At 39.6% G+C, this 26,709-nt stretch overlaps 2 protein-coding genes across 37 annotated transcripts in view; one reads left to right on the forward strand and one right to left on the reverse strand.

Annotated features, from left to right (window-relative positions):
- The window catches only part of BTBD10 (BTB domain containing 10), an 82,605-nt gene extending 67,942 nt beyond the window's left edge, over positions 1–14,663 (forward strand). For 3 of the 4 annotated variants that reach the window (XM_025357479.1, XM_025357478.1, XM_025357476.1), the window contains 3 exons: positions 3,060–3,257; positions 5,643–5,753; positions 13,526–14,653. In XM_025357479.1, coding sequence (XP_025213264.1) covers positions 3,060–3,257; positions 5,643–5,753; positions 13,526–13,836 — 620 coding nt within the window. In that variant the 3' untranslated portion in view covers positions 13,837–14,653. Of the gene's footprint in view, positions 1–3,059; positions 3,258–5,642; positions 5,754–13,525 lie in introns of all 4 variants that reach the window. The other variant, XM_025357477.1, reaches the window with a different exon arrangement.
- A 745-nt stretch (positions 14,664–15,408) lies between these two features.
- ARNTL (aryl hydrocarbon receptor nuclear translocator like) overlaps positions 15,409–26,709 on the reverse strand; it is a 109,533-nt gene continuing 98,232 nt past the window's right edge. For 23 of the 33 annotated variants that reach the window (XM_025357452.1, XM_025357473.1, XM_025357453.1 and 20 more), the window contains 5 exons: positions 25,941–26,029; positions 24,209–24,317; positions 21,432–21,525; positions 16,878–16,980; positions 15,409–16,079 (listed from right to left, as the gene is read on the reverse strand). In XM_025357452.1, the coding sequence (XP_025213237.1) occupies positions 15,919–16,079; positions 16,878–16,980; positions 21,432–21,525; positions 24,209–24,317; positions 25,941–26,029 (556 nt within the window). In that variant the 3' untranslated portion in view covers positions 15,409–15,918. Of the gene's footprint in view, positions 16,080–16,877; positions 16,981–17,964; positions 18,210–21,431; positions 21,526–24,208; positions 24,333–25,940; positions 26,125–26,709 lie in introns of all 33 variants that reach the window. The other 10 variants (XM_025357446.1, XM_025357443.1, XM_025357461.1 and 7 more) reach the window with 3 other exon arrangements.

Raw genomic sequence — 26,709 nt, forward strand, 5'->3', positions numbered from 1 at the left:
AAAAAAAAAAAAAAAAAAAAAGAATCACTTCTGGCTGTTGTGTTAAAAATGGACCAAAAGGGGAATAGTGCTAGAAGCAAAGAGATCAGTTAGGAAACCATGATCAAAGTCCAGGTATGAGATGGTAGGGGCTTGGATTAGAGTGGAAACAGTAAGAACTAGTCAGATTCTGGGTATATTTGATGTTCAGGTTACCAGGATTTCCTCTTCAACTGAATGTGGAGTGGAAAGGAGAGGAGAGCTTTAACTGGAAGTTTGAGGTTGCCATTAATTGAGATGGGGGAGACTTCATGAGGAGCAAAAATCTAAAAGCTTGATTGTGAACATGTTAAGTTTGAAATACCTGTTAGATATCCAAGTAGAACTGTTAAGTGGAGCATTGGGTATACATGTCTAAAGTTCAGCAGAGAAATGTGGGCTAGATGTAAGTGGGAGTCATCAGTATATGGATAATTAAAGAAAATGTATTAAAGGATTGATTCTACACTCTGATCTGTAACATTCTTTTTCACATAGCAGGGCTTTATGTACCAAGTTGAGGATTTGAGACTTATTTTGAGGATAGTACAAGTCATGAGAGGGTTAGACTAGCAGAGACAATTAGATTTGGCTGCTGTGGGGAAAATGAAATGCAGAGAGGCAAAAGCAGATGTTGGGGGAATGTAATCAGAAAGATTTTGTAGTAGTTTGGGTGAGAGTTAATGATGAACAGAACCAGAATGGAGGCAAGGGGATGGAATATGTTGGGTTAACTATTGCTGTGTAATAAACCACCTCAAGTTTAGCATAAACTATAACCATTTTATTACTCTCATTTGTTCTGTGGGTCAGGAATTTATACAGGGCACAGCGGAGGTGGCTTATGGCTGTATCACAATATCTGAGGCCTCATCTGTGAAGAATTGATGGGCTGGGGTGGCTCACAAGGCTGGAGGCTTTATTCACATGTCTGGTGCCAGGACTGGGATGACTCAAAGGCTGGACTCAGCTAGGAATGTCAAACAGAATACCTATGTGTAGTCTCTCCATATGACTTGGGCTTCTCAAATCCTGTAGGTTGCATTCAGAAAGGAAGCATTTGAAGAACAAGCATTCCAGAGAAACCAAGGCAGAAATTGCAAGGCTTCTTCTGACTTAGCCTCCAAAGTCATGTGCTGTCCCCTCAGCCATGCTCCTCTGGTTACAAACAAGTTTGTATTACCAGTCTAATTAAAGGGGAGGGGAACTAAATTCCACTTTTTGGGAAGAGATGTCAAGGTCACCTTGCAGAGAAGTATGTGGCTTAGGAGATTTTGCAGCTATCTTTGGTAAATATCTGCCAAAAGAAGGAAATAACACAATTCAAGTATGTTTAAGAAGACTTGGGGAATTATTTGAATTAGGAGGTAAAGGAGAAATCCAGGATTTATTCATTTAGTATACTAATATTTAAGTTCCCATTATATGCCCAGCACTGTACTGAGATGGTTCTGAAAACTTGGGTGGATAGTGATGCCATTTACTGATTTGAAAAATACTGTGGAGAGAGACAGAGATGGTAAGTTAAATTTTGGATGTATTGAGTTTAGGGTACCTCTGAGGTTACATCCAAGCGGAAATTTCCAGAAAGCAGCTGAATAAAATGCATCTCGAATACAGAAGACTAAATTAGTAGAAATAAATTTGGGAATTATCAGCATAGGATAAAAGAAGAAAAGAACTTAAAATTGTCCTGAGAAATACCAGTATTTAATGAACAGCTGGAGGAGGAAGAGTTGGCAAAGGTTACTGAGGAAGAATAGCCAGGAGGAGGGAAAAAAACAGGGATAATGGTATCAGAGATTCTTAGGGGTGAGTATGTTTCAAGAAAGAGTGGTCCAGTGTAGGAGATTTAACTGAGAGGTCACATAGGATCAGGACCAAAGATGATTATTGTCTTTGACAATATAAAGGCCATTTGGAGACCATAGCAAGACATTTCTGTAGTATAGTGAGAGTAGAAGCCAGATTGGAATTGGTTCAGAAGCTGGGGAGAGAGAAGGTGTTGAAATATAGGTATTTGTCTATAAAGATAACTTTTTAAAATGACAAGGGGAAATAGCCAGCCTGGAGAGAGGATGGCTAAGTAATAGTAATATAGATTATTTAATTATCTAATCAATTATAATAATTATATAGTATTTATTATATAATTATGGAGACATTTTGTAGGGAGGAAAAGCTCTCCCTTGGGAGACTGTAGGTTTGAGTTCTAGTGTACTCCTTCATCCCGTCTCCAGTTCTCCAGTTTTTACAGCACACACACACACACACACACACACACACACACACACACACATTCTCTCTCACACACACACACACACACACTCTCATGTGTATGGTTGCCATGGTTGCTTCTCTGACTTTGCTCTCCATGCTGATGCAGTAGCAGTAGTTCTTGAGATGTTGGCATCTTCAATAGGGAGATAGGACATTGCCAATCAATAGGAATAAAAGAAAAAAGCAGTGCAGGTGAGTTAGTGGCTGTGCATTTAGGAAATTGAAGTTGTTCATTATGTCTGTGCTTAAGGAGGTTGAAGTCTTATCTTTCAGCTCTCTCACTTCTAGTATCAAGTTTGCTGTGGAATTCCTGCATCATGTTGTATTTTGCTTGACCTTTTGCTTGCCTTATTCTAAAGACTGTTGACCCTTTTCACCTCACCTCTCAACCTGCACTGAAATATTAAATCGGTTTGCAACTTTCTGAGAAGCAGAGCATGCAGGAAATGGAATATAAGAACTATTTCAGTTTATGTGGATAACCTGAAAAGTATCTTTAAGATATACCTTAAGACATACTGCGTATACTGATGGAAGATAATATGGTATAGTGAAAAATATGCTAGGCTAGGGATAGGGTTTTAATTCTGACTTTGCAAATTAGTTTTGTAATATTAGGCAAGTTATTTCATGATGTGTAAAATGACGGGGCCTATGTAGGATACCTTTAATTGGCCTTTCTTATTATAAGATTCTATATTTCTAAAAGAAGTCTTTTTAGGAAAAGTTTTGGTAAGATATTTTTGTGGATTTCATTTCAGGTGCCCTAATGCATGAGTTATCAAATGATGGTGCTCGTAGACAATTTGAATTTTATTTGGAAGAAATGATCCTCCCTCTCATGGTAGCTAGTGCCCAGAGTGGGGAACGGGAATGTCATATAGTGGTGCTTACAGATGATGATGTGGTTGATTGGGATGAAGAATATCCACCACAGATGGGAGAAGAATATTCACAAAGTAAGTATTCTGGCATGTTTTCTTTCTCCTGAATCATCACAAATTATTTCTTGTGTGTGTAAAGAAAGAGCTCTTCTCATAGACCAGCAAACTATAGCCTGGGGGTCAATCCAACCCATCACCTATTTTTATAAATTAAGTTTTGTGTATTGCCTATGGCTGCTTTCATGCTACAGTGGCAGAGTTGAGTAGTTGCAGCAGAAACTGCATGGCTCGCAATGCCCAAAGTATGTCCCTGTGCAGAAGAATATGCCCCACCCATGCCATACACACATAGTTAGTTATTTGTTGACTCTCTGGAACTTGATAGATTTTTTTTCTTTGTATTTAAAAGCATTCAGGAGAACTAGTTCCTTTATAAAAATAGCTTTTTAAAAAATGAGTTTTTGTTTTTATATACATTTAGAAGCTTTAACTCATTGATTTTGAGGATAACTTGAAGTTCTAAGGTACCCTTTTTAAAAATATCATATATGTTCATCGAGGATACAGTGACCCTTCATAAGCCTTTGTACTATAGTTCTTTTGGGTATTTCTGATCAAAATGGCCTGTCTTGAGCAACAATCACTAACATTTTTTCTTATTTTTTTTGTTATTTTTCTTGATGAGCCCAATATTCGTATTTTTGACCAGTTTAATAAATAAGGAAGAATTGAAAGAATGACTCAAGGAATTGAATAAAATAGCCTAGCATCTTCTTCTGTACTATATAGTCTGTTGTCTTGGTAAGGATTAGGGTTTAATATAGAAAGTACCAAAACATTTTGTCTCTGATTTTTCCGTTTTACATATGCTTTTCTAAAATCAAAACAAAGCAGACTCCAGATGGCATTCTTTTTTACTTCTAAAGGAGATTTTTGAAAGATTATTTTAACACAAGTTATGGTAGCACTTTTCAGAGTTTGCACTGAGGTATTTCTTTTGCATGATGTACTTAAATGAGTGTTGTGATTCCTTTGTGGATAGTTGTTGTAATAGACATTTCTGTTGCTATTTCCTCAGTTCTAGGCTCTTTGCTGACAATGTTTTTCTATAATATGTGGAATAAAAAGTTGAACAAACCCCAAGAAAAATGAAAGGTTGTCAAAAATAAAAGAGGTATACTAAATTATTTTCTGTTAAGGAAAAGGAATGAACAAGCTTATAACTTATATTTTACTTTTCAAAAGGTTTGACCCAAAGAAAGTACAGCCAACCATAGAACATAGAAATGATATGATGGTGATAAAGGAATTATAATAAACCTGGTGTTTTCTTTTCCATTGTTGAACTTTTCACTTCAATATTTTTTTATTTTCTTGTTTTTTATCTTAAAGCTTAAAAGGCCTGAAAACATTTTTACTTAGTTGTCTAAATATGTATTATTTTGTATCAAGATGATCCAATATAAAGAAGATTCATTTGAGGAGCTAGAGATAGCCTTTTGGCCTGATTTTTCCACATGTGACTTTATGACATATATTGTCCTTTCTAAGATCTAAAATAATCTTTTTCTTAAAATACCAGTAAATCTTAAGGATGTAGTAATAATCACAAATTTACCCCATGAGTAGAGTTTATATACGTATTTTCCTTTTATTGGCTCTTAAACCAGCATGTTTGGTTTGTGAGTGTGTTTTTCTTTTTTTGAAAAAACCTTTGCAGTTCACCTTTTAAGGGAGATAACTCAACCTGAAAGAGAGAAGGCGAGGAATGTCCATCAGTCTAACTCCCTGAAGTTCTCAGCACATTTGGAAGACTCAACATGTTGTCAGTGGAATGTCTGTCCTTTGCAAAGCCAGTTTGCTCTAAACAGACTAACCTGGGCAGAACTTGCTCGAATCTGCCATTTTTAACATCAGTATTAAATGGGGCTGTTCGCCTGAATGGAAAACAGTTTGTGGGGAGGGTCTTTGCCTTTTGGGAAATTATTAATAGTTGCTCAATCCATGAAATGTAAAATGTATCTGTTTTGTACTCTTTGACAAGGCAGTTTTTCCCCCTCTAGACTAGGCCTTGTAGACTTCTTAGCAGAGTCCTTTACTTTGCTTGATAATGATGCGATATTGATATCTTCTTTGGATTATCTTATTTAAAACTTGGGGCAGATCCCATTCCAATAAATGTGTAGGTGATGTATCTTTCAGAAGGAGATTCTTCCTGTGGATTGGGTTTTCTGATTGGTTGTCAAAGCTTTTCTTGTTTCCACTTAAGTAGACATTTGCTTCTACATTAACTATACTGAATACTGCCCTGTCATGTTGGCTAGTCATCCTTTGGCATTACTGCATCCATTATTTGGGCTTTTAGAACTGTTAGGCCCCTTTGATGAGCAAGATAAATTTAAGTTCATCTCTAAATCCTTTAATTTTAATACAATAACATTTTTGTCTTTTTGTTTCCAGTTATTTATAGCACAAAGTTATATAGATTTTTCAAGTATATTGAAAACAGAGATGTGGCCAAGTCAGTTTTGAAGGAGAGGGGTCTTAAGAAGATTAGATTGGGAATAGAAGGTAAGACATTTTCATTATTTTCTATTAATTTTCTTTTGAAAACAAAAAGGTTAAAAACAATTGGATCTTATTTAGAATACAGTTGGAATACTTTGAGAAAAACTCTGACAAATGATTAGCACATGCTTATGCAGTAGACCTATAAATAACAAAAATAAACTGCACTTAGAAGACAGATAAAAGGCCATTAGAAATTGTTATTCCATAAGATTCTCTAGTGATAGAGATATGAATTTGTCTTTTTCTGCCCTAGTTTGCCCTAATTCATTTTTGACAAAGCCCATGTGGTATGTGTTGACATGAATATATGTACATTCCCATAGGATTGGCAGGACTCTTTGCATAGTTGTGGTCATTGAAGCTCAATAGAATTAAAAATTACTTCCTGAAAATTCATGTAACAGCAGCACTACTAATAGCTTACTTAGGTCTTAAAGTATAATAATAGCTTATTTTCAAGGTAAATACAAATTATGAAATTTCTTTCATCTTATGTAAATGCATAGAGTTTTAGATAGCTTACTTTATGAATTAAAAGAATTTTTCTGCAATGTTTTATCAGATGCCTCTTTTATTTTAAAATACGCTTAAGAAGAACAAAGTGTCTTAATTGATATAGCATGACAATGTAAAGAGTAAAGGCTCTGGAGCCAGATTACTTATGTTCAAATCCTGTGACTTAATAGCTGTGTGACCTTGGCCAAGGCACTTAAAAATTCTGTGCCTCAGTTTCTTTCCTCTAAAATGAGAGCATTAATGAGTACTTTATAAGGTTTTCGTAAGGATAGAATGAATTAATACGTGAAAAACACTTAAAACACTGCCTAGTACATAGTAAATTCACAGTATATGTTTGTGATGGTGATAATGAAGATAATAGTGTTGATCATTGACCTACCTGGTTGAACTGCTGGAGAATAGTAATGGGCTGCTGAGATACATAGGAAGAATAACCAGAAACAGGATTTTTGTGTGGGAAGGGCCAGAGACTTTGGGCTTAAAAAGCAGTGGAATTGCTGATATATGAAGCATTGGTCTAGTGCCCTAGTCCATTACTTTGTAAACAGTGAGATTTAGCTACTTGGTCTTAGAGCTAGAGAGAAGGCACTGGGAGCTACTTTAGATTGGGAGGACAGGGAAGGCCTCTGAGGAGAAGACACTGAAGGGGAGGCCTGGTGACAAAAATGGCTCTAGAAGGAGAAAATAGCAAGTGCAAAAGTGTTGAGGTAGTAATGAGCTTACTATATTTGTGGTACAGAAAACATACATATGTCTGGTATAATAAATGAGGAGGAGATTTGAAGAGATATAGTTGGTCTGAGAATTAGTAGAAGAGATAAAGTAGGATCAGAAGATGCAGGGTCTTATAGGCCATGGTAAGGAGTATACTGACCAAGTGTCTTAAGGTAAGTCCCTCAGCCTTTCTGAGCATCAGTTTCCTTTATCTTGGTAGTGAGTATAATACTCTGTATATCTTAGAGGATAGTTGTGATAATCAAATATTATTTACTAGAAATTCCTTCCTTCCCACTCTACTTCCTCTTTCTTTTCATGGCAACTATTATTCATCCTTCAAATCCTCTGAAACCTTCTTGGAACTTCTGTGAAATTGTTCCTAAGAATAGTTTGCTATAATATACTCGGTTCAGTCATAGACTGTGAGCTCCTTGAGAGAAGTCAAGTTGCATATTGTATACCTAACACGTGGCCTCGTTCCTAGGTATAGGTGGTTCTCAAATAGTAAATAAAAGATTTATGGAAAAGCTATATGTAAATTAATTACTGAAAGTGAGGACTTCTTTCTCTGTCACAGGGAGAAAATAGCAGTGCTCTAAAGCATTGAGCCATAACTCTTAAATGAATTTTCATATAATTGTAAGGACCTAGTAACAAGTACTATTTACTATTAACCTCATATAAAATTCATTTAAAATAGTACACTATATGTGTGTATATATATTATGTAACATATATATCTGTGTATATATGTATCTGATATATATGATATTTCACTCCTTAATATTTTAATATGCAGCTCTAAAAAATATTTTAATATACCCTACAAAATTAAGAATACTTTATTTGAATCAATCCACATTAAAATTTCTCAGTAGTCTCCCCAAATTTCCTTTTAGCTGTTTTCTCTAAACCAAGATTCAGTCTAGGACCACATCTTATAACTAACTGCTTGTTTTGTCAAATTTCTCAGTCTAGAGTAGTTCTTTATTTATTATATTGTCCTATTGAAGAGTCTGGGCCAGTTGTCTTGTAGAAGGTCCCACTTCTGGATTTGCCCTATTATTTCCTTGGTGTGTCCTTCAGTTTAGTAATTTCTGTGAACTGTAAGTTAGATTAAAGGCTTAGTCCGTGTATTAGTCCTTTTTCTCACTGCTATAAAGAACTATCTGAAAGTGGGTCATTTATGAAGAAAAGAGGTTTATTTGATGCACACTTCTGCAGGCTTACCAGGAAGCATGACTGGGAGGCCTCAGGAAACTTACAATCATGGCAGAAGGTGAAAAGGAAGCAAGGACCTTCTTCACATGGTGGCAGGAGAGAGTGAAGAGGGAACTGCCACATACTTTTAAACCATCAGATCTCATGAGAACTCACTATCACAAGAACAGCAGGGTGGAAACTGCTGCCATGGTTCAAACACCTCCCACTAGGCCCTTCTCCTGACACGTTGGGATTACAATTTGTAATGAGATTTGGGTGGGAACACAGAGCCAAACCATATCTGTGGGTGACAACCTGATCTCTCTATTATAAGATTAAGCTGTTCCTTTGTGCGGTATTTTGACACTAAGAATGTTCAGCTCCCCGCTAATCATTACCTAAAGGTTTTAAATACTAGTTGATAATTTTTGCCTGAATTTGTAATTTCATTAAAGATTGCAAAATGATAATTTTCTAATTTATCATTCCTTTTACATTTATCAGCTGGTATTTTGTAAAACAGAGCTTTCCTCTACCTAATGGGGTTATTTGGTTAGCTATCACTGTCTCTGTTTTTAAAGAGAAAGAAGCTAAAGCTTAAAAGGTTAAATACTTATTGAAGTTTTTTTGGGAATAAATAGCAGAGCCAGGTCTTGAATCCAAGTCTCTGTGATTTGAGTCTGTGAGTGGTTTTGAAATATTATTTTAAGTGGAAATTTTTAAAATTTAAAATTTTAAATGATTTGCCTGTGTACTACAATCTGTGATATTGGGCTTGACTTTGGCAGGACGGTAACTAACCAGGCTCTTCTATTCTTTTTTTCAATAACTGCTTCTATGTACTGAAGCACTCTTTCCTTTCTCAACTAATATGTACACCAATAACCGTATTTTCTCATCAAGTCTATTACTTTTTCCTCTTGAAAAAATAAGTAGAATAGTCATAACCCCGGCAGAAGTGTTGAGACTTTCTTGGGATGAAAGAAAAAAAAAATGAGATTTCCAAGGTAGCCATTTTGTTACTATCCTCCCCCACCATTGCTGTGCCCCAGCCATACCAATCCCAAGTCCCTTAAAAGTAGTTTATTAGAATATTAAATGTGTTGACTTTTATGGGAGCTAGATTGGGTTGGTGTATAAGAGACATGAGGAGGACCAGAGAGAACTTGGATGTGTGAGAAAAGATGATGAAATATAAGGCCGGAAGTATTCAAAAAATAATTTTAGTTCTGTGGTCCCATATTCATATTGAGAGACTGCTATAGTCAGGCCTCTTCTACTTAATTTTAAGCAGGCTTTTTGGGTTTATTGGTGGTGTTAAACACAAACGTGTCATGGGAAAGCACAAATAATTCTTACCTAAATCATTCTTCACACCACAGTTCCACCAAAAGGCACGTCTTTGGAGTTTTTCATTTTGTTTCACTTATCCTTTAATGGAACAGCATCTCGCAACCTCCTAGGGCTGGGTTCTTAAGGCAGTTTAGGACTACTGCTACCCCATCTAGCAGACCATATTGGATGTGGCCTTACTCCCATCATTAGTCCTTGTTCGGAACTCAGTGGAAAGCTCTCTTCTATCAGAGTAATTGGCGGAGACTTAGAAAAGAACCAGAAGTTTAAGATTACAAACTCTAAAATAATTGTGGAATTACAGTTCCCATAGAATACAGGAAATGCGAGACTAAGTAATGAAGTCTTTAATTGGATGGGATTGTGAATTATTCTACCCTCCACATCCTGGGCAGGAATGGCAAGACAGTAGGACTGGCTCTTATCCCTGAAAGTTCACCTATATACAGAACCTCTGATTTTCCAATTCCATGTTTCTGGAACTGCATACAAAATTTTGTTCTCTGCAAGATTTAAACAAACTAAGCTTAAAAAAATCTGAGCTTCTCTTTTAATAAAGTGTATAATTTACTCTTATTAAAGAGTAGAATCTACTCATGGCTGTCCTCCATTTGACCATAATCTGTCTTCTAATGTTACCTCCAGCTGTTTCCCAGTACACTTTTTGTTCCAGTCATACATGTGTTAGGGTCTCCTAAACCATCTTCTGTGTTCCTGCCTCTGTAGCTTACCTGATGCCATTCTCTCCTTAGAATGATACTCTCTCTGCCTACCTTGCGCTCCCCTTGTTCTTGCCCATCCCAGTCTTGCTCATCCATTAAGATTAAGGAAGGCCTTCAAGAAGCTTTTTCTATTTTAGTCCATTGGAATCTCATTCATCTTCTGAATTCTTTACGCTTCCACTATTGCTCTAACACTTTATCTTATGTACATATATTTTGTTTGGAATATTCTTTGACTTTATGAACAATTTAATCACTCTCAGCAGACCGTAAACACCTTTAAGGTAGCATTCTGGCATTACAATTCTGTGATGCAGTAACTGCTAAACCATTAACTGTTGACTGAATAGGTTGGTAAATCTGCAAGTCAGGGGCAGGCTCTATCTATCTATCTATCTGTCTATCTATTTATCTATCTATCTATCATCTATCTATCTTATCTATCAGACGGAGTCTCGCTCTGTCACCAGGCTGGAATGCAGTGGTGCAACCTCGGCTCTCTGCAGCCTCTGCCTCCTGGGTTCAAGTGATTCTCCTGCCTCAGCCTCCTGAGTAGCTGGGACTACAGGCGCACACCACCACACCCAGCTAATTTTTATATTTTTAGTAGAGACGGGGTTCACCATGTTGGCCAGGATGGACTCGATCTCTTGACCTCATGATCCGCCTGCCTTGGCCTCCCAAAGAGCTTTTACTTTATTTTTAAAGGAAAAAATGTTCTGAGTAAGATGGATATTGGAAGAGGTTATTACTTGTAACTGGCATGTCCTGGTAGTTCATTCACTCTTTGCTCAAATATTTGCTTAGCACCTGCCGTCTATCAGGTACTGTGCTAGGCACTGAGGATACACCAACAAAGACACTGGCTTTGCCATATAGGAACTCATTATTTAGGTCAGAGAGTCAGACATACAAAAAGGTCATTACAGTTGAGTTCTGTTATGTATTGTTAACATATGGGAGTGCTATGGAACATAACAAGTGAATGATTAACTGTGTGGAGAGTCTTAATGTTTTTGCCAGGGATAAAAGAAGGTGGAGTTCAGGGGTAAGGAGGCTGAGAGGGAACAGGCAGCAGAACAATTTGTGTAAAAGCATGTTTCGGGAAAGCTTAATATGGCAGGTGTATTTAAGAACTCTAGAGTTAGAGTGTAGTATGATAATAGATGACAGTAAGTAGATTGGAACCAGGTTGTAAAAAAGCCTTGTATAATATTCTAAAGAGTACAGACCTTCCCATTAAGCATGAGGAAACCATTGGTAGTTTTTAAGCAAGGATTGTAATATGATTACATTTGTCTAGAGTGGTGATTTTGTGTGGAGGACAGAATACAAGGAGATGGGAATTCTAAAGTCTTTCTAATAGTCCAGGAGGAATCAAGGACAAGGGAATGGAGATGGAGACCTTTCTGATGTCTGGTGCTGCCTTCAGAGGCAATTGACCAAAAGTATGAAATAAAGACATTCTACATGTTTTTAGATTTTTAGCTTTGTTCACCCGCTGCACCTATCTCACCCCCACCACATACACACATACTCCACACATGGCTATTTGTACTAGCTACCAATGATGCCTACATGCATTCCCTTATGCAATAATCGGTAATTGATCCCCTACTATGTGAGACCATTCTATTTTTTCTAACTATGGTCTAACTTTGGCCTATGGGCCAAAATCAGCTCCTTGCCTGTTTTTTATAAAGTTTTATTGAAACATACACATGTGGCTGGGCACAGTGGCTCACGCCTGTAATTCCAGCACTTTGCGAAGCCAAGGATCACTGGAGGTCTGGAGTTTGAGATCAGCCTGGCCAACATGGTGAAACCCCATCTCTACCAACAATACAAAAATTAGCTGTGGTGTGGTGGCAGGCGCCTGTAATCCCAGCTACTCGAGAGGCTGTGGCAGGAGAATCTCTTGAACCTGGAAGACAGAAGTTGCAGTGAGCCAAGATAGCACCACTGCATTCCAGCCTGGGTGACAGAGACTCCATCTCCAAAAAAAGAAAAACATACACATGCTCATTTATTTACATATTCTCTGTGGCTGATTTCACTTTACAGTGGCAGAGTGAAGTAGTTCTAGTAGAAACCATGTGGCCTACAAGCCTGAAGTATTTACTCTGGCCCTTTACAGAAAATGTTTGCCAATCCCTGGTCCAAACTAGTTAATTCTTACTAGACGAAAGAAGGGAAGATGTCTGTAATAGTTTCTTAAGGACAGTTTATCTTTGGAGAAATAGCCTTACTAGTAAATCATTTTTTTTTTTTTTCAAATCTAGGGTTGTCCTTACTTTTAAGTGACTATGTTCCAAAAGAGGAAGGTAATATTAGGTATTATTAATCAGGGAACGCTGCTTTGGAAATGTGACTGTAAATTGAATGCTTGGTTTTGGGAGTAGTAATGTTAAAAATGATATGGGAGGTTAAAATGTTGGCCTTGCTGATCTAGATGCAGAAGTATCAAGAACCACCTGGAGAGCTGTACAGCTTTTTCTTTTAATGAAAAAGGGAAGAAAAAAGTCAGAGCAATATAAAGATGAGATGTAGGTTTAAGGAAACTAGAAGGCTAATGTGGCATAATTTGCAGGCCTGTAGGCCAGGTAATCCTGTGACGAGAATATAAGGATACATAGCTAGAGGCCAGCGCGGTGGCTCGCACCTGTAATCCCAACACTTTGGGAGGCTGAGGTGGATCACTTGAGGTCAGGAGTTCGAGACCAGCCTGGGCAACATGGTGAAACTCCCTCTCTACTAAAAATACAAAAATTAGCTGGGCATGGTGGTACATGCCTGTAATCCCCGCTACTCTGGAGGCTGAGGCAGGACAATTGCTTGAACCCGGGAGGCAGAGGTTGCAGTAAGCCAAGATTGCACCATGGCACTCCAGCCTGGGTGACAAAGTGAGACTCCATGTCAAAAAAAAAAAAAAAAAGATACATAGCTAGAGACCAAGATCTGCTCCATACTATTGTACTGAGGACTCATCTCCAACATACTCCTACTTTAAGAATTTTTTTTTTTTTTTGATGGTGGGTATATTGAGTAATTGAAAGAATGATAGATTTTGTGAATTACATCAGTAGGGTTTTCATCTCTGGCTCATGAACTGATGAGTAGGTGGATGGAATATTGTTTTCACTTCTTTGTTTTAATTTCTGTTTCTTTAGGATCTATAGCACAAAAGCTTTCTAAGGCAAAATTGGGTAAAAGGTCTGTGTGTGTTTCCTCGGTTTTTAAAATCTTTCTTTCTTTCAGGTTATCCTACCTACAAAGAAAAAGTAAAGAAAAGGCCTGGAGGCCGCCCAGAAGTGATCTACAACTATGTCCAAAGGCCCTTTATTCGAATGTCCTGGGAGAAGGAAGAAGGAAAGAGTCGGCATGTAGACTTTCAGTGTGTAAAGAGTAAATCTATCACCAATCTTGCAGCAGCTGCAGCAGACATTCCCCAGGACCAGCTGGTGGTCATGCACCCAACTCCGCAAGTGGATGAGCTGGATATTCTCCCTATCCATCCCCCTTCTGGCAACAGTGACCTCGATCCTGATGCACAGAATCCAATGCTGTGATGCTGATTTTCCTTAAAACCATAGCATGCTACTCTTCACAGTGACGTTGTACTCTCCTCATTCTGCACTGCAAGGCCACTGTTCTTCATTGTGAGATGCACATAACAATGTTTAGGATATTGCAGTGTAGGCTTTTTTAAAGACCAAAGGTAGCTGAATGGTTTTTTAAAAAATGAGTACAACTCTAGCATTTTGAAGTTCCAGTTATATAAATGTATTTGTTTACCAGTAGGTTTGTGAAATTGGTTCTTTGTATGGGGGACGGTCCTTTTTCACACATCTAGGTCTTTTCAAAAGTGGTGGAAATTGGCAGCTGGGGTACTTTCAGTTTGGATTGATAGTCATCACACCCCAGATAAAATGCAGAGTATTCTATAGTTGCACTTTATAAATGGTGGTTAAATGGAAATGTTCAAGCCATTTTATAGTTGTGATACACAATATAATTTAAGTGCTTCTGTCAAAGTATTCCTCCAGTAAAAATTGTATAGTTTGCTGCCCGTGATGAGCAAAAAGTATTTATCTTGGGTTTATCTGAATGATCAGGATGAGATTTAATGCCCGTATCTTACCAGTGCAGTTATCTCCAGGGCCGGTTCACCCTTTAGAGTGAGTCACATGCAGGGAGTGTGAAAGTCAGAGGTGGTTTATTATCCAGTCTGCCTTACCCTTAATCTGTTCACAGATATTTATTTACTAATGCTTTTTTTTTTTCTTAAGAGTTATGGGATAGGAAAATGAAGTGTTTGCTCTTCATTTACTAAATGATTGTAAACTTGAGTTTTTCATCAAAATAAAATTCCATTGTTTTAATGTTTCTGACCAAATTTATAAACGTTGACTAGATTTTTAGTCTCATAATTTCCCATCCCCCTGGTATAAGTATTATTAGAAATAGTAGCTCAAGGAACTTTAACTTATTATATGTGTGATGAGGCATTTAAATTCCCTACTAATTATAAAATATACTATAAATCAAAACAATATTAGAGCTGAAAAGAGTATTTTCTAGTCCAACTTGATATGAAGGGCAAAATGACTTCACTAGTTCATATAGTCACCCTAAGTTTCAGAGCCAGTTTCTCATACTAGTTCAGTGCTTTTTCCATGATACCATGCTACTTTGCTTAGCAAATTATTTATGCAAATGTTATTCTAAATATTCTGTGGTCCAATTCAAGAAGGAATCAAATATTTAGGTGCCTTAGGACTGGGGTCACTTACTATATAACTGAAGTAGTATTAGAGAGGTGCAGCATTAGAAAAGCCAATGTGTTAAATATAATCTTGAATTTATAATTTCAGAGGATTCGATGTTTGTGTGTAAGCAGTAACATCTTTGCTCTCACATAAATTAAAATTGCAACAATTTAGAAATGAACTATTTTAACAACACAGCTAAGCTAGTAGCATGGGGAAATTATGCAAGCCCAGAATTGCTATGAAGGCCAGAAAAGCACCACAAATTTTACTGGCGTAGATCATCCTTGAACATCCACTGTAGAAACTCATAATCCAGCCCTGCAACACGTAGGATTTTTTTTTTTCTAATTATTTGAAGTGTGAACAGTATTTATAGAACAAGGGAAACATTTATTAAAAATATTTAACTGTCTAGTACGTTATACTTTAACCCATATTTATAGTAAAGGATTCTTACAAGGAAGAATAAACGGCTTTATGATACAATTAGTATAAGAAATATCCACATGGGGGACTTCTTTGTAGTGTAAAAACACCATACATCTGAAATGACCATTTGCATATAAAAGCTACCAATGATGCTTCTGTGCACAATGATTAAAAAATTCAACACAAACAGAATCCAAAATATACAATTAATGCAAGCTATCCACAGCTAGCCCAATAATCAATGATGAGGAAACACTGGAGCAGGCTTAGTTCCACTTTGTCTGAAGTTACACATAGTAAGATTGACTTGTATCAATGGCTCTGAGATGGCTTTTATGAAGTCAGTACATAAAAGCTATTCTCTCCTTATCCAGTAAGCTTCACAGACTGTAAAACTCCACCAGTAATGCACTTTGATACTATAGCTGTTGCCAAAGCAACATGTAGGGTTTACAGTGGCCATGGCAAGTCACTAAAGTCAACAGGGCCACCCAGTCCAGCATCTGCTTCCAAGAGGCTCATGATGACAGCCATTGCTGCCTCATCATTACTGGGACTACTTGATCCTTGGTCGTTGTCAATCATGTCTATACCTATGTGGGGGTTCTCACCTGTGGGAGGAGATAAAGACAGGTCAGTGATTTTTTTTTTTTAAAGCGGATTAAGTAAGCAATTCCTAAGCACACTTTTAATAAGAAAGTTACATTTAATGGTAGGGTGAGAGGCTGCTTTTTGGGCTGCATGGCTATCTTTTTTAATATTGCTGTTTTTCAGAGGAAAGAACCAATTTTAAAAAAATACATAAGATATAAGTGGGGTTAAGCTGTGAAGAGACACAGCTCTAAGGAATCAAATGATCATTTTAGAAATAAGTAAAAAGTGCTTAAAATTTAATCTTAAAAATATTTGAGTTGAGCTTATTTTAATATTCTGATATAACCAGTTAAGAGGAGTTACAAAAAGAAAGGCAAATAGGAAGGGAGAGTTTAGGGGAAAAAAACAGATCTAGAAAGACAAGTAGAGAAAAAGATGGATGTGATGGGAAAAGCAAACTCTCTTCACTTAATGACTTTTAGTACCTTCTGATATGCTTACTAATCACCCTTCTAGGCATTATCTCTGAACCTTCATTAGCCGCCTCTCTGAAGAGATTATGCCCCACATGGGAGAAAGCCTATGTCTAGGTAGCTGTAGCCTCCTCTTGAGTTCCAGGCACAAATTTGGACCTCCACCAAAACTCAAACACTGAAGTCAACTTTTTAGAGAGTTAAACAAATTTTAAACTTTTATTCTGTTCCTATCAAATTTATCTAGGATTAGCTTGTTTCATACAGTTCAGTTCTTAAAACTGACTATGTCAGATGTTTTGCAAGCTTATTGCAATGGAAATGAATAATAATGCCACTTACCAAGAATAGAAGAACTATCAGAATATGGATAACCTGGGTTCTCCTGAGCCTGGCCTGATAGTAGGCCACTGGAAGGAATGTCTGGAGTCCCTCCATTTAAAATCTACAAACAAAAAGAGGGAAGTGTGAAGTTTGAATCAGTATTATGAGCAATGCCAAAAGGAAAATGAAGCATGTTGGAAATGCATGGGGTGGGGTGGGGAGAAGCTTCAAATGGCTTCAGTTTTCTGTTGGATGATTTCAAACAAGGAACTGTTAGACAGACATGGTCATAGTAAGAAAAAAACCTCTCCCCCAAACTGTTCTTTTCTCTTCATTTTAGTGAGCCCACAGAGGCAACTTAGAGGCTGAATAAAATCCCAAGAGCATTCAACTGCCTGGAATTATGATGCCTACATATTTCTTTAGGACCAATGCCTAAATTTCAATGAGCCCAGCTAGGTATTTCCCCTATAAGGGAATAAAACATAGTGACAGATATTTCTGAAGAAGAAATAAGTGGAGTTAAACTGTGAAGAGACACAGCTCTAAGGAGTCAAATGAACAAAACACTTAAAAGTAAATCTCTTATACTACAGGTGCCAACTTCAGTAACCTGTGGTTTAAGTTCTTAAGACAGGCCACTGGGGAGGATTATTACTGCTACTCAGTAGGAGAATTCTAATTCTGTCTCAAAATCTCCCCCACTCACCCCAGCTGCCTTCCCCTGGCTGAGTATCAAAGAAGAGCATTCTTTGAGACCTATCTGGATATACATGAGGAAACAGTTTGGTAGCTGCTGCTTTCAGGAGCAGCAGGGATTTCAGGCCTTGCCAGTAGGTGGCATTATAACTTACTTTATTTCCACAGCAATGTTTTGGTCTAGGGACCATTTTACACTCTTAAAAAAATTATTGAGGACTCCAAAGAACTTTAGCTTATGTAGGCTGTATTTATCAATATTTACTGTATTTGAAATTAAAACTAATAGATTTCTTAAATGTAAGAAACCCACTATATGTCGACATAAATAATGAATAGTATTTTAATGAAAAATAACTACTTTCCAAAAAATAACAAAAAATTATCAAGAAGGGTATTATTTTACATTTTTGCAAATCTAATGTGTGGCTTAATAATTTTCAACTGGATTCTCATATATGTTTTTCCATTCAGTCTATTTAGATACGTCTTGTGATTCAAGTATATGAAGGAAATCCAACCTCCCACAGATAAGTAGTTGGAAAAGGGAGGCATATTTTAATAGACTTTTCAAATAATTGTATTCTTTTTTGATACCACTTCAAAACTTGACACGTAGAAGTTTCTTAAAGGTGAGTTGCAAAGTGGAATCTGAAACCGTATCAATGAATTTTTTGTACTCTTTATATCTTTGCACTTAGGATAGATCTTTTACCCTTACATGATTTTGAAATATCTTGCATCATTTAGCTAGAAAATATTGGTTCATTGAATTATGCATATCTTCTATATGTTGACACATTTCATTATACAGCATCAAAATACCACCATTGTTAATACTTCCTATCTCATCAACAACATTTTTTAAGTTTTAGGAAGATCTCAAGGTCAAAGTAGCAGATATAAGTTTTCTAAAAATTCCAATTTTTGCTTGAAAGCTCACATTTTATCATTGGCAACAAACGTTGTCAGTCATTTTCCTTGAAGTGATAGGTTCACTTCGTTCATTTCCAAAAAAATGTATTCTAAATACACAAAACTGAATGACCATATACAATAAAAATGGTGTCCAATGAAAACAGCAGCTAGTTCAACTCACAACTTAATCAGAAAAGTAGTTTTTGAGACAAACATCATACTTTGGTATGCAGCACAAGTTCTTTGTGTGTACTTCTCATTTTGTCACAGAGCATTAAAAAGATATGTACTTGAGAATTTTATAAAAGTAATGATGGACATTTTCCCTCCCTCCTTCCCTCCTTGACAGGGTCTCACTCTGGTTGCCCAGGCTGGAGTACAGTGGCACAATCTCAGCTCACTGCAGCCTCAACCTCCCGGGCTCCGGTGATTCTCCCACCTCAGTCCCCCGAGTAGCTGGGATTACAGGTACACCACCACACCTGGATAATTTTTTGTATTTTTTAGTAGAGATGGGATTTCCCTATGTTGCCCAGACTTGCCTCAAACTGTTGGACTCAGTCTGCCTGCCTCAGCTTCCCAGAGTGCTGAGATTACAGGGGTGAATTGCTGCACCTAGCCACGATGGACAATCTTAAATGAAACTGGCTTTAAACTTTTTTTTTTTTTTTTTTTTTTTAAATCGCAAGTGTGTGGTGGTGAAGAATACAGTGACTACTAGTATAGTTTGGTGCCACTTGTCTGATTTTGGTAAAATGCCAGCAGTTTTACCCAACAGTGCTTTTAGCATGAATAGTGCACATTATCAATACAGTGAAAAAATTAATGTCTTAACATTATTAAGAAAATAGCTTTAACGTTGCAGACCCTTAAAAGGATCTTGTGCCCCCTCTTTCTGGAAAAAGACTGCAGGTGACATTTGTAGAAGTGCTGCTTTATCTGAATTTTCCTTAGTGCTTCTGGATGTCTACTCTCCTGGGACCTACAGAGGCTCACTTAGGCTTCCTTTTTAGCTTGATCCTGACTGAAACAACTGCAGGCAAAATGGTTCATTTTTGGACCTTCCAAATTTGAAAGTGACTGGAAAGGGCTGGGTACGGTGCACCATTTAATACTGCTGTCAGTTTTAACTGTCTTGTTTAAGCTGCTTTTCTTGTAAGTTCTGCTGCCCAGGATTCATCCCATGAGAACACATCCAAATTTCTTCTCGCAGATTCATTTTATAATCCATTCTTCCCAAAGAAAAGGAAGAAGTTTCATAAGTGCCTCAAAAATAGCTGGAGCTTTATGATGCAGAGCACAGCTTTTGATTGCTGGTAGTTGTTGATGTGAAAAGAATTGGAAGTCACGAGCCCAGGATTGTAGTTTCGGGCCATACTTATAAAATGAACACTGAGGAGCCTGGATCTTGTCACTATAATGTTGTGAAGGTGAGATGAGACAATGTATATGAAAGTTCTTTGAGTAATATTTAAGCCTATACTGGACTGATAACCTTTCAAAACCAAGTAGTAGAATCCCTGGTAATACCAGGAGTCAAGTAAAGTATCTAAAAGTTAACTTGAGAAGCAGAGACTGGAAGACCACCCTAAGAAGATGGTGGATCCAATATGCAGGAAGGACCTGGAGGTGTAACAGAAGGACAACTAAGAAGACGGCTGGCAAGCAGTGCCTGTGTTAGGGGCAGGGGGATGAGGGGCACGGGATGCCAAACCCAGACTTCACCTGTCAATGGGTATTGTGAGCCAAGCACTTCCACATATATTATCTCATAATAGGACCTCATGTGCAAAGATGCTGGCTACCCTAACCAGTATTCGCTCCATTATAAAGAAAACTAGGGCTTGAAAGTTGTACAAGTTCATATAACTAGCACATGGCAAGGCCAAGCTTCGAACCCAGGTCTTTCTTACTTTGTAGTCTTACCCATTAATTTGTTGACTTTCAACCTTTTTGAGGGGAGCAAAACCCTTTTTCAAATAGAAATGTTTGCAGAAGATTCCTATATAAAAAAGAAGTATTGCTGCCCTTGCAGAAGCAGGATTTCTGCCCTTACCTTCTCTCCTTAGCAACTACCCCCACGCCCATCCCACCTGGTAACACCACAGCTCTTGGTAACCTGAACAAACCTCCGGGGAGCTCAGTTTTGAAAATCCTTGCCCTGCTTTTGATGGTTTGTGCCCTAGGAGTCCTGCCTATGGAAATTCCTAATATTCTCTCTCTGTATGTGTTTTAGGAGATGGGGAGGGAAGCCATTGTGTCCAAAATGCTGGCCTTTAAATTGTCCTAAGCTCTACTGACATCAGGCGGTATAAACAGATTTATGATTTACGATTAACGTGGGCCTAGGTTTATAAGTTCTCCGGCAAAGATGAAAACAAATGACTGGTTCCTAAACCTATTTATAGTGTAGTCTTACAGAAAGCTCTTCATGAGGGCTGGTGATTGATCCACTGCTTGGATCCAATGCTGTCACACCACAGGAACCTCCAGGCAGCAGATCCCCAAATATTCTGCAGCTATAAGGCATGGCTTGATTTCCAAAGCAGTGCTGGTGGCATTGCTGTTTCCATTGCCTGCCCTAGACACTAACATTTTCTCCCTTGAAAACTCCTGGCAGATAATGAGAAACTTTTCTATGTGAGGTACTCAATAATCTTTCCCTCATGGGAACTCTGAATTTGCTCCCTCAATTAACTGAACTGACAGTTCCCCATTCCTTATTCTTCCTCCCTTCTTCCACTCACATGGAAGAAAGCCTCTGAGGATGCCAGCAAGCCTCCCTAGCCCTACCAGTATGCTTTATATCCAGCCTCACACAGATGGATTTACTTCAAGGAGGAAGTAGTCCAACTTGTCTCAGCAGTCACAGCTGCAATTCCATACTCCCACCCCCAACATTTCAGATCTTAGGCAAGAGGCTCTCTAGCTTAGGCTAAGAGTCATCAGTCTTACCTTCTTGCCTCCTGGAGAAGAGGCATCAGGGGGAGGCGTACTCGTGATGTTCAGTGGGCTGGAGCCACAGCTAGAAGGCGATGACCCTCTTATCCTGTCAGAAAAGAGAATTACACTGCCTTTTCTTTTTTCAGTGGAGTGTGTGTGTTTTGTTAAGGGGTAAAGGTGAGAAAGGGGATGAAGATCTAGATTAGGGTTTGGCAAGCTTTTTCTGTAAGGCCCAGATAGTAGGCTCTCTAGGCCATACAGTGTCTGTCACAAAAGGTCAACTCTGCCTCTGCAGCTTGAAAGCAGCCACAGTCATGAATCGGTGTGGCTGTGTTCCAGTAAAACTTTATTTACAAAAAGAGATGACAAGCTGGATTTGTTCTGCAGGCACCGAATGCAGTCCCTAGAGTCAAGCATCTCACTGACAAAGCCCTTGGATTGGAGTTTGCATTCAGTTGGTGAATTTCAAGTAAGTGGCCAGTTTTATTTCCTCACAGAATCCAGGTGAATTGGAGGAGGCCTTCGAAGATCAACCTGCATCTTTGATCCACAGCAAAAAATTTATCCCCTTCTCCACAAACACTGTTTAGCTAGTGAATACTCTCAGGACATGGAGGGCACCAGGCTCTAAAAGGTAGCCTAGGAGTAGTGATAGTAAGAGCAGTCTTCGAAGGCAGTGGTTGATGAAAAATGGGTCCAGGACTTTCTTATCTAGCATATCTCTCAGAAGATTTATAGAAGGGAAGACTTAGAACTGTAAATCCATCTAAACACTTGTTAGGCTGAAGGACCTCAGGAAAGAATCCATCACTTGGCATTGCAGCTAGAGTTAAGGGAGAGTGTGATGGCAGCTGTGTAACCACAGGGCTCTCAGCTCCTACATGGGTGAATGCAGCTTTTGGGTGACCCAGAGACCACTCCTCCACTGCCCAGAAGTCCTTTGGTTCTTGTATTGCCTCGTTCTCTAGATTTGAGAGTGAACAAGTTTTCTTTCTGGATTATAAGCTTCTTAACGGCAGTTTACAACTATGTATCATGTATTCTCAGCATGCACAAATAGCTGCTAATTGCTTACAGAAAAATTGCTGAGTGTCCCCTACCTTTCCCTACTTACGTCTATGAAACCACTATTTTCCCAGGTTTCTCATCTTGGAATTGCTGTTTCATCATTCCTGATTTCATCTTCAAACGCTAGACCTTAGATTACTGATTTCTCTTTTGGCAGTGTCATCTCTGTCGGATAAGGCCTCATTCCTGGGTTATCAAACATGCCCACCTTCATCTCTCCCTATTCCAATGCAACTTCCACAAAGCGTAACACAAGACTTTGGATGCTTGTTCAGCATCCTACAACAAATGGGGTCTTACAGGTTTCTTCCAGTCCAAACTGCATAGTATCATTTCTTGGGTTTCTTAATCTCCCATCATAGCTTTGTGTCTCCTTCCTACACAAAGCCTGCCCAGTTAGGTAGCTTGTTTCTTGACCCTGAATTTGCCACTCACATGCCCACTCAAGAATATCCCTGACTTTTCTAGAGGGAACATCCACTCTCATTGCAAACCCTGGCTAAGGCCAAGTTCAGATCTTTCCTCCTTCGCTTGCTTTGGCCCACGCACTCTCCCTTTTTCCTGTTATCATAAAGAAAATAGACTTCTAAAAGATTTTAAAATTCTTGAGGTCAAGGACTGTTTGATACTGTTCTTGGATGGTCTCAAGCAAAGTATAGCGTATGCAAATGCAAAGTACAGGGTTTGAACCTGATTACACTGCACACTACCCTCATATCTCCTTCCTGATGCAGAGGTCACACCCACTAACCCTATGGGGTTGGAAGAGAGCTGTGTTACCTATGGGGATAACAGCCCCTTTATGGGCCAATTGGAAAACAGGCCAGCCTCTAATTCTCCTGACAGAATCCAGTCCAGTGGCAGCAGTTTTTTCTTCCTTTTCTTATTATTATGTTACATTAAGTTGCGTTCTGAAGAATCTGGTTACCACTTTCTCTATTCCCCAAATTTGGACAGACTTATGATAACTGCGTCCCTCTCAATGACTGCTCTTAAAGACAGATTTAATTAATTTTTAAGCACTCACTATATGTCAGGCTATGTTCCTGGAGCTTTCCTGAGTGCCCTCACAATCCTAACACAATTCTTGGGAAATAGTGCTTTCTTTTTATGGTTTAAGTCAACAGACAGCAAGAGGTTAAGTAAGTCTCAGCAGAGCCAGGTAGAGAGACAGGCCCAGGACTCACACGCAGGTGGACTGTTCCTAAGCTCCTTCTCTTTCATATGGAAAGGAAGTCTCTCCCAAGACAACTAGTAATAACTAGCTGATCTGCTTGGTCTCTAGTACTAATCCTGGGCAGCTCTTTGATTGAAAAAAAAAAATGAATGTTCTGTTAAGGTCCAGATCACTCTGATAGTTCACAGCTCTACTCCTGCATTCCTGTAAAGTAAAGGTACATCTGTCCACACTGGGAAGCTCCCTGAGCCGTAAGAAAGTTTCCTCAATAATTCTCCTTAGCTCTGGGCTGTTTTGGTTTAGCATCTTTATTTAAGGCAGGATTTCTTTGTTGGGTGGGGAGTGGGGAACTGTCCTATTTACTATAGGATGTTTAACAAGCAGCATCTCTGGTCTCTATTCACAGGATGTTTAAGTAGCAACCTCCCACCCAGTTGTGAAGACCAAAAATGTCTCCTGACATTGCAAAATATCCCCTGGGGGAAAAAATTTCCCTGGGTTGAGAACCACTGGTTTAACAGAGGAACTAGAAGGTGTTACTTGCCTGTGGATTTCCATGATTTCCTCAGCAATCATTCGGCCTATTTTTCCTGCCCCAGCCCGGGTTCCCCCTGGAATCCCTGGAACAGTGGGGTGGGTCCTCTTTGGGCCACCTACAACAAAGGAATCTGAGAGTAGGAAAGGGGAAAACTGAGGAAGAAATACTATTATGTATTAAAGTAAAACCAGTTTATCCCATGATCCACCTGCAGTTCACCATCAGAGTTGTGCCTTGAGGGACTTTAGGGCTACAGCTTGTCAGGAAAAGGCATTCCAGCAGGGAAAGGCTCGTTTCCTTCTAGGATCTGAGGCTAGTTTTTTCCCTTCATGCAGCATCTAATTCCCTTCATGCACTGAAAAAAACATTTATTGAAGACCACTGTATGTGCCAGGGTTACAGAGACAAGTCCCTGCCCTCAAGGAGCTCACAGTTTAACAGGGAAACCAACAGGATGAACACAATGGCTAAAGCAAAATGTCGTTAAGTTTGACAGGCAAGCACAAGGCAACCAACTCATCTGGGGCCAGGTGCAGCTTCTGGAACAAGTTCACCCTGAGCTGAGTCTTGAGAGATGAGTATGAATTAGCTTGGCAGAGAGGTAAGGAGGCGAAAGCATTCCAGGCACAGCAACCAACACGTGCAGGAGCACTGAGACAGATTAAAACTTGGGAGACTCCTCCAAGGAATTCATCATGAATGCTGATGAGAGCATGATAGATGAAACTGGGGCAGCAGGTACCAATCCGATCATGAGGAGCCTCTTGGATGCCGTACTAACGAATTTGGACAGTTCCCACAAGCGAATGAGGAGTACCAAAGGATGATACACAGAAAAGGCACAAATGAGATCTGGGTTATTAGAAAGTCCACGGCAAGGAGAATGAACTACAATGGAGGATGGGGTGGGGAGAGTGGGACTAGAGTTGCAAAGTGATTTGCAGTGATCCAGGCAGCAGATGAGGAGGGTGAAATAGCAACAGTGGTGATGAAGTTTAAGAGATAGAAGGTTCAGGACTCCGTGTTTGGATATACTGGAGGAGAGACAGCAGCCAGGTTTCTGGCTTAACCAATCAGGTGGGGGAGTGCAGAAAATCAGCTTGGGATATTCTGAATTTCAGGTGCCTCTGGGAATCCAGGTGGTTCTGTCTATGAGGCATTTGGAGAGACAGATCTGGAGCTTGGGAGAGAGACTGGGGCTGGAGATGTGGATGTGGGAGTCATCGATGGAGATGACTGATGGAGTCATTGATGGGGGCTGCAGCCATGCATGTGGGGATGGTCCCAGGAAGGATGAGTCCAGTGTGGACAGCAGGGACAGGGCCAAGGCTGAGCCTGAGAAGGGAGCCCACTGGGTACGGTACACACCCCAGTGCCGAAAGACACCTTCCTGCCAACCACAGGAGCCAGTGACAGTCACCAAAGAGCACTTCACCTCATGGCCACTAGGCAACACAGGAGGAAAGCACAAGGGGAGTAGGAAGTTTGCAAGCTCAAGGGCTTCCAGGGGCTGGCAGCTTTGGGAAGTGCATCAGTGAGCTCCTAGTATTCTGGCTCAACAGAAAGTGACATGACAGTGTCCTCGGCATTCATGGGGAAATCCGCACATCATCCCCTCTAGACCTCCCTTGTTCCACAGAATATGAATGGAGGGGACCCTGAATACTTTAGGGGAGGATATTTGACCACAAGCAGCTTCTCACGGGCAAGTCCCAGGGCCCCAGCAGCACATAGTTACCTTCTCCAGAGGGCAGCATGCTGTCCATGCTGTGGGGGGATGCTGTGAGCTGTGGGAAGGTTGGGTCCCCGCCTTCCAGGACGTTGGCTCTGTGAACATCCCAGCAATAAGGAAATGTGAGTCAGGCCTGCTCAGAACTGTGAACCTTTCAACTTGGCCAAGGTGTCCGGTGTCCACTCTGGACCTGGACAGGCCAGAAAATGAAGTGTGTGTCTGAGTGGGAGAACAGGTCTCACTGTTTGCATCCTGGCCTTTGGCCCCACTGCCTGCCTGGGCCTGCCTAATATGTGTGGGACACAGTTCAGCAGAGGTGGTGGCTGCAGTAACCACTGCCAGCACTACAGCACCTCCTCCTGCCAGCCTGCAGTGCACCTAGCCCTGGCCCCTCACGCAGCTCTAACGATAGGTGGGGTTTTGGACACTATGGGGAAGGACGAGTGGAGAGCAGGCCTGGCCGAAGAGAGGCTCCTTCACCTCCCTCTGCTCCTCTAGCAGGTAGCAGCCTTTTGAGATGGCATTCCAGCTGCCAGTGCTTGGACCCCCTGCCTGATAGATCCTCAGCCAAGGCCAGTGTGAGCTAGTGCCTGTATGAGCCTTTCATAGATCGTCAACCCCTTCCTCCACAGCAGCACAAGTGGATGCCTAGAGTGCAGGGCCTGTGCAATTCAAAGGTTAGCTGCTTTATCTGGAAGGAAATGTTGCTGTTTCCTGGAGCAGTTTCATAAGCCAGGGCCTGCACGGTACAAGCACTGAAGCTTGTCCTTTGTTA

The sequence above is a fragment of the Theropithecus gelada genome, chromosome 14 (genome assembly GCF_003255815.1).
Source record: "Theropithecus gelada isolate Dixy chromosome 14, Tgel_1.0, whole genome shotgun sequence".
Taxonomy (NCBI): domain Eukaryota; kingdom Metazoa; phylum Chordata; class Mammalia; order Primates; family Cercopithecidae; genus Theropithecus; species Theropithecus gelada.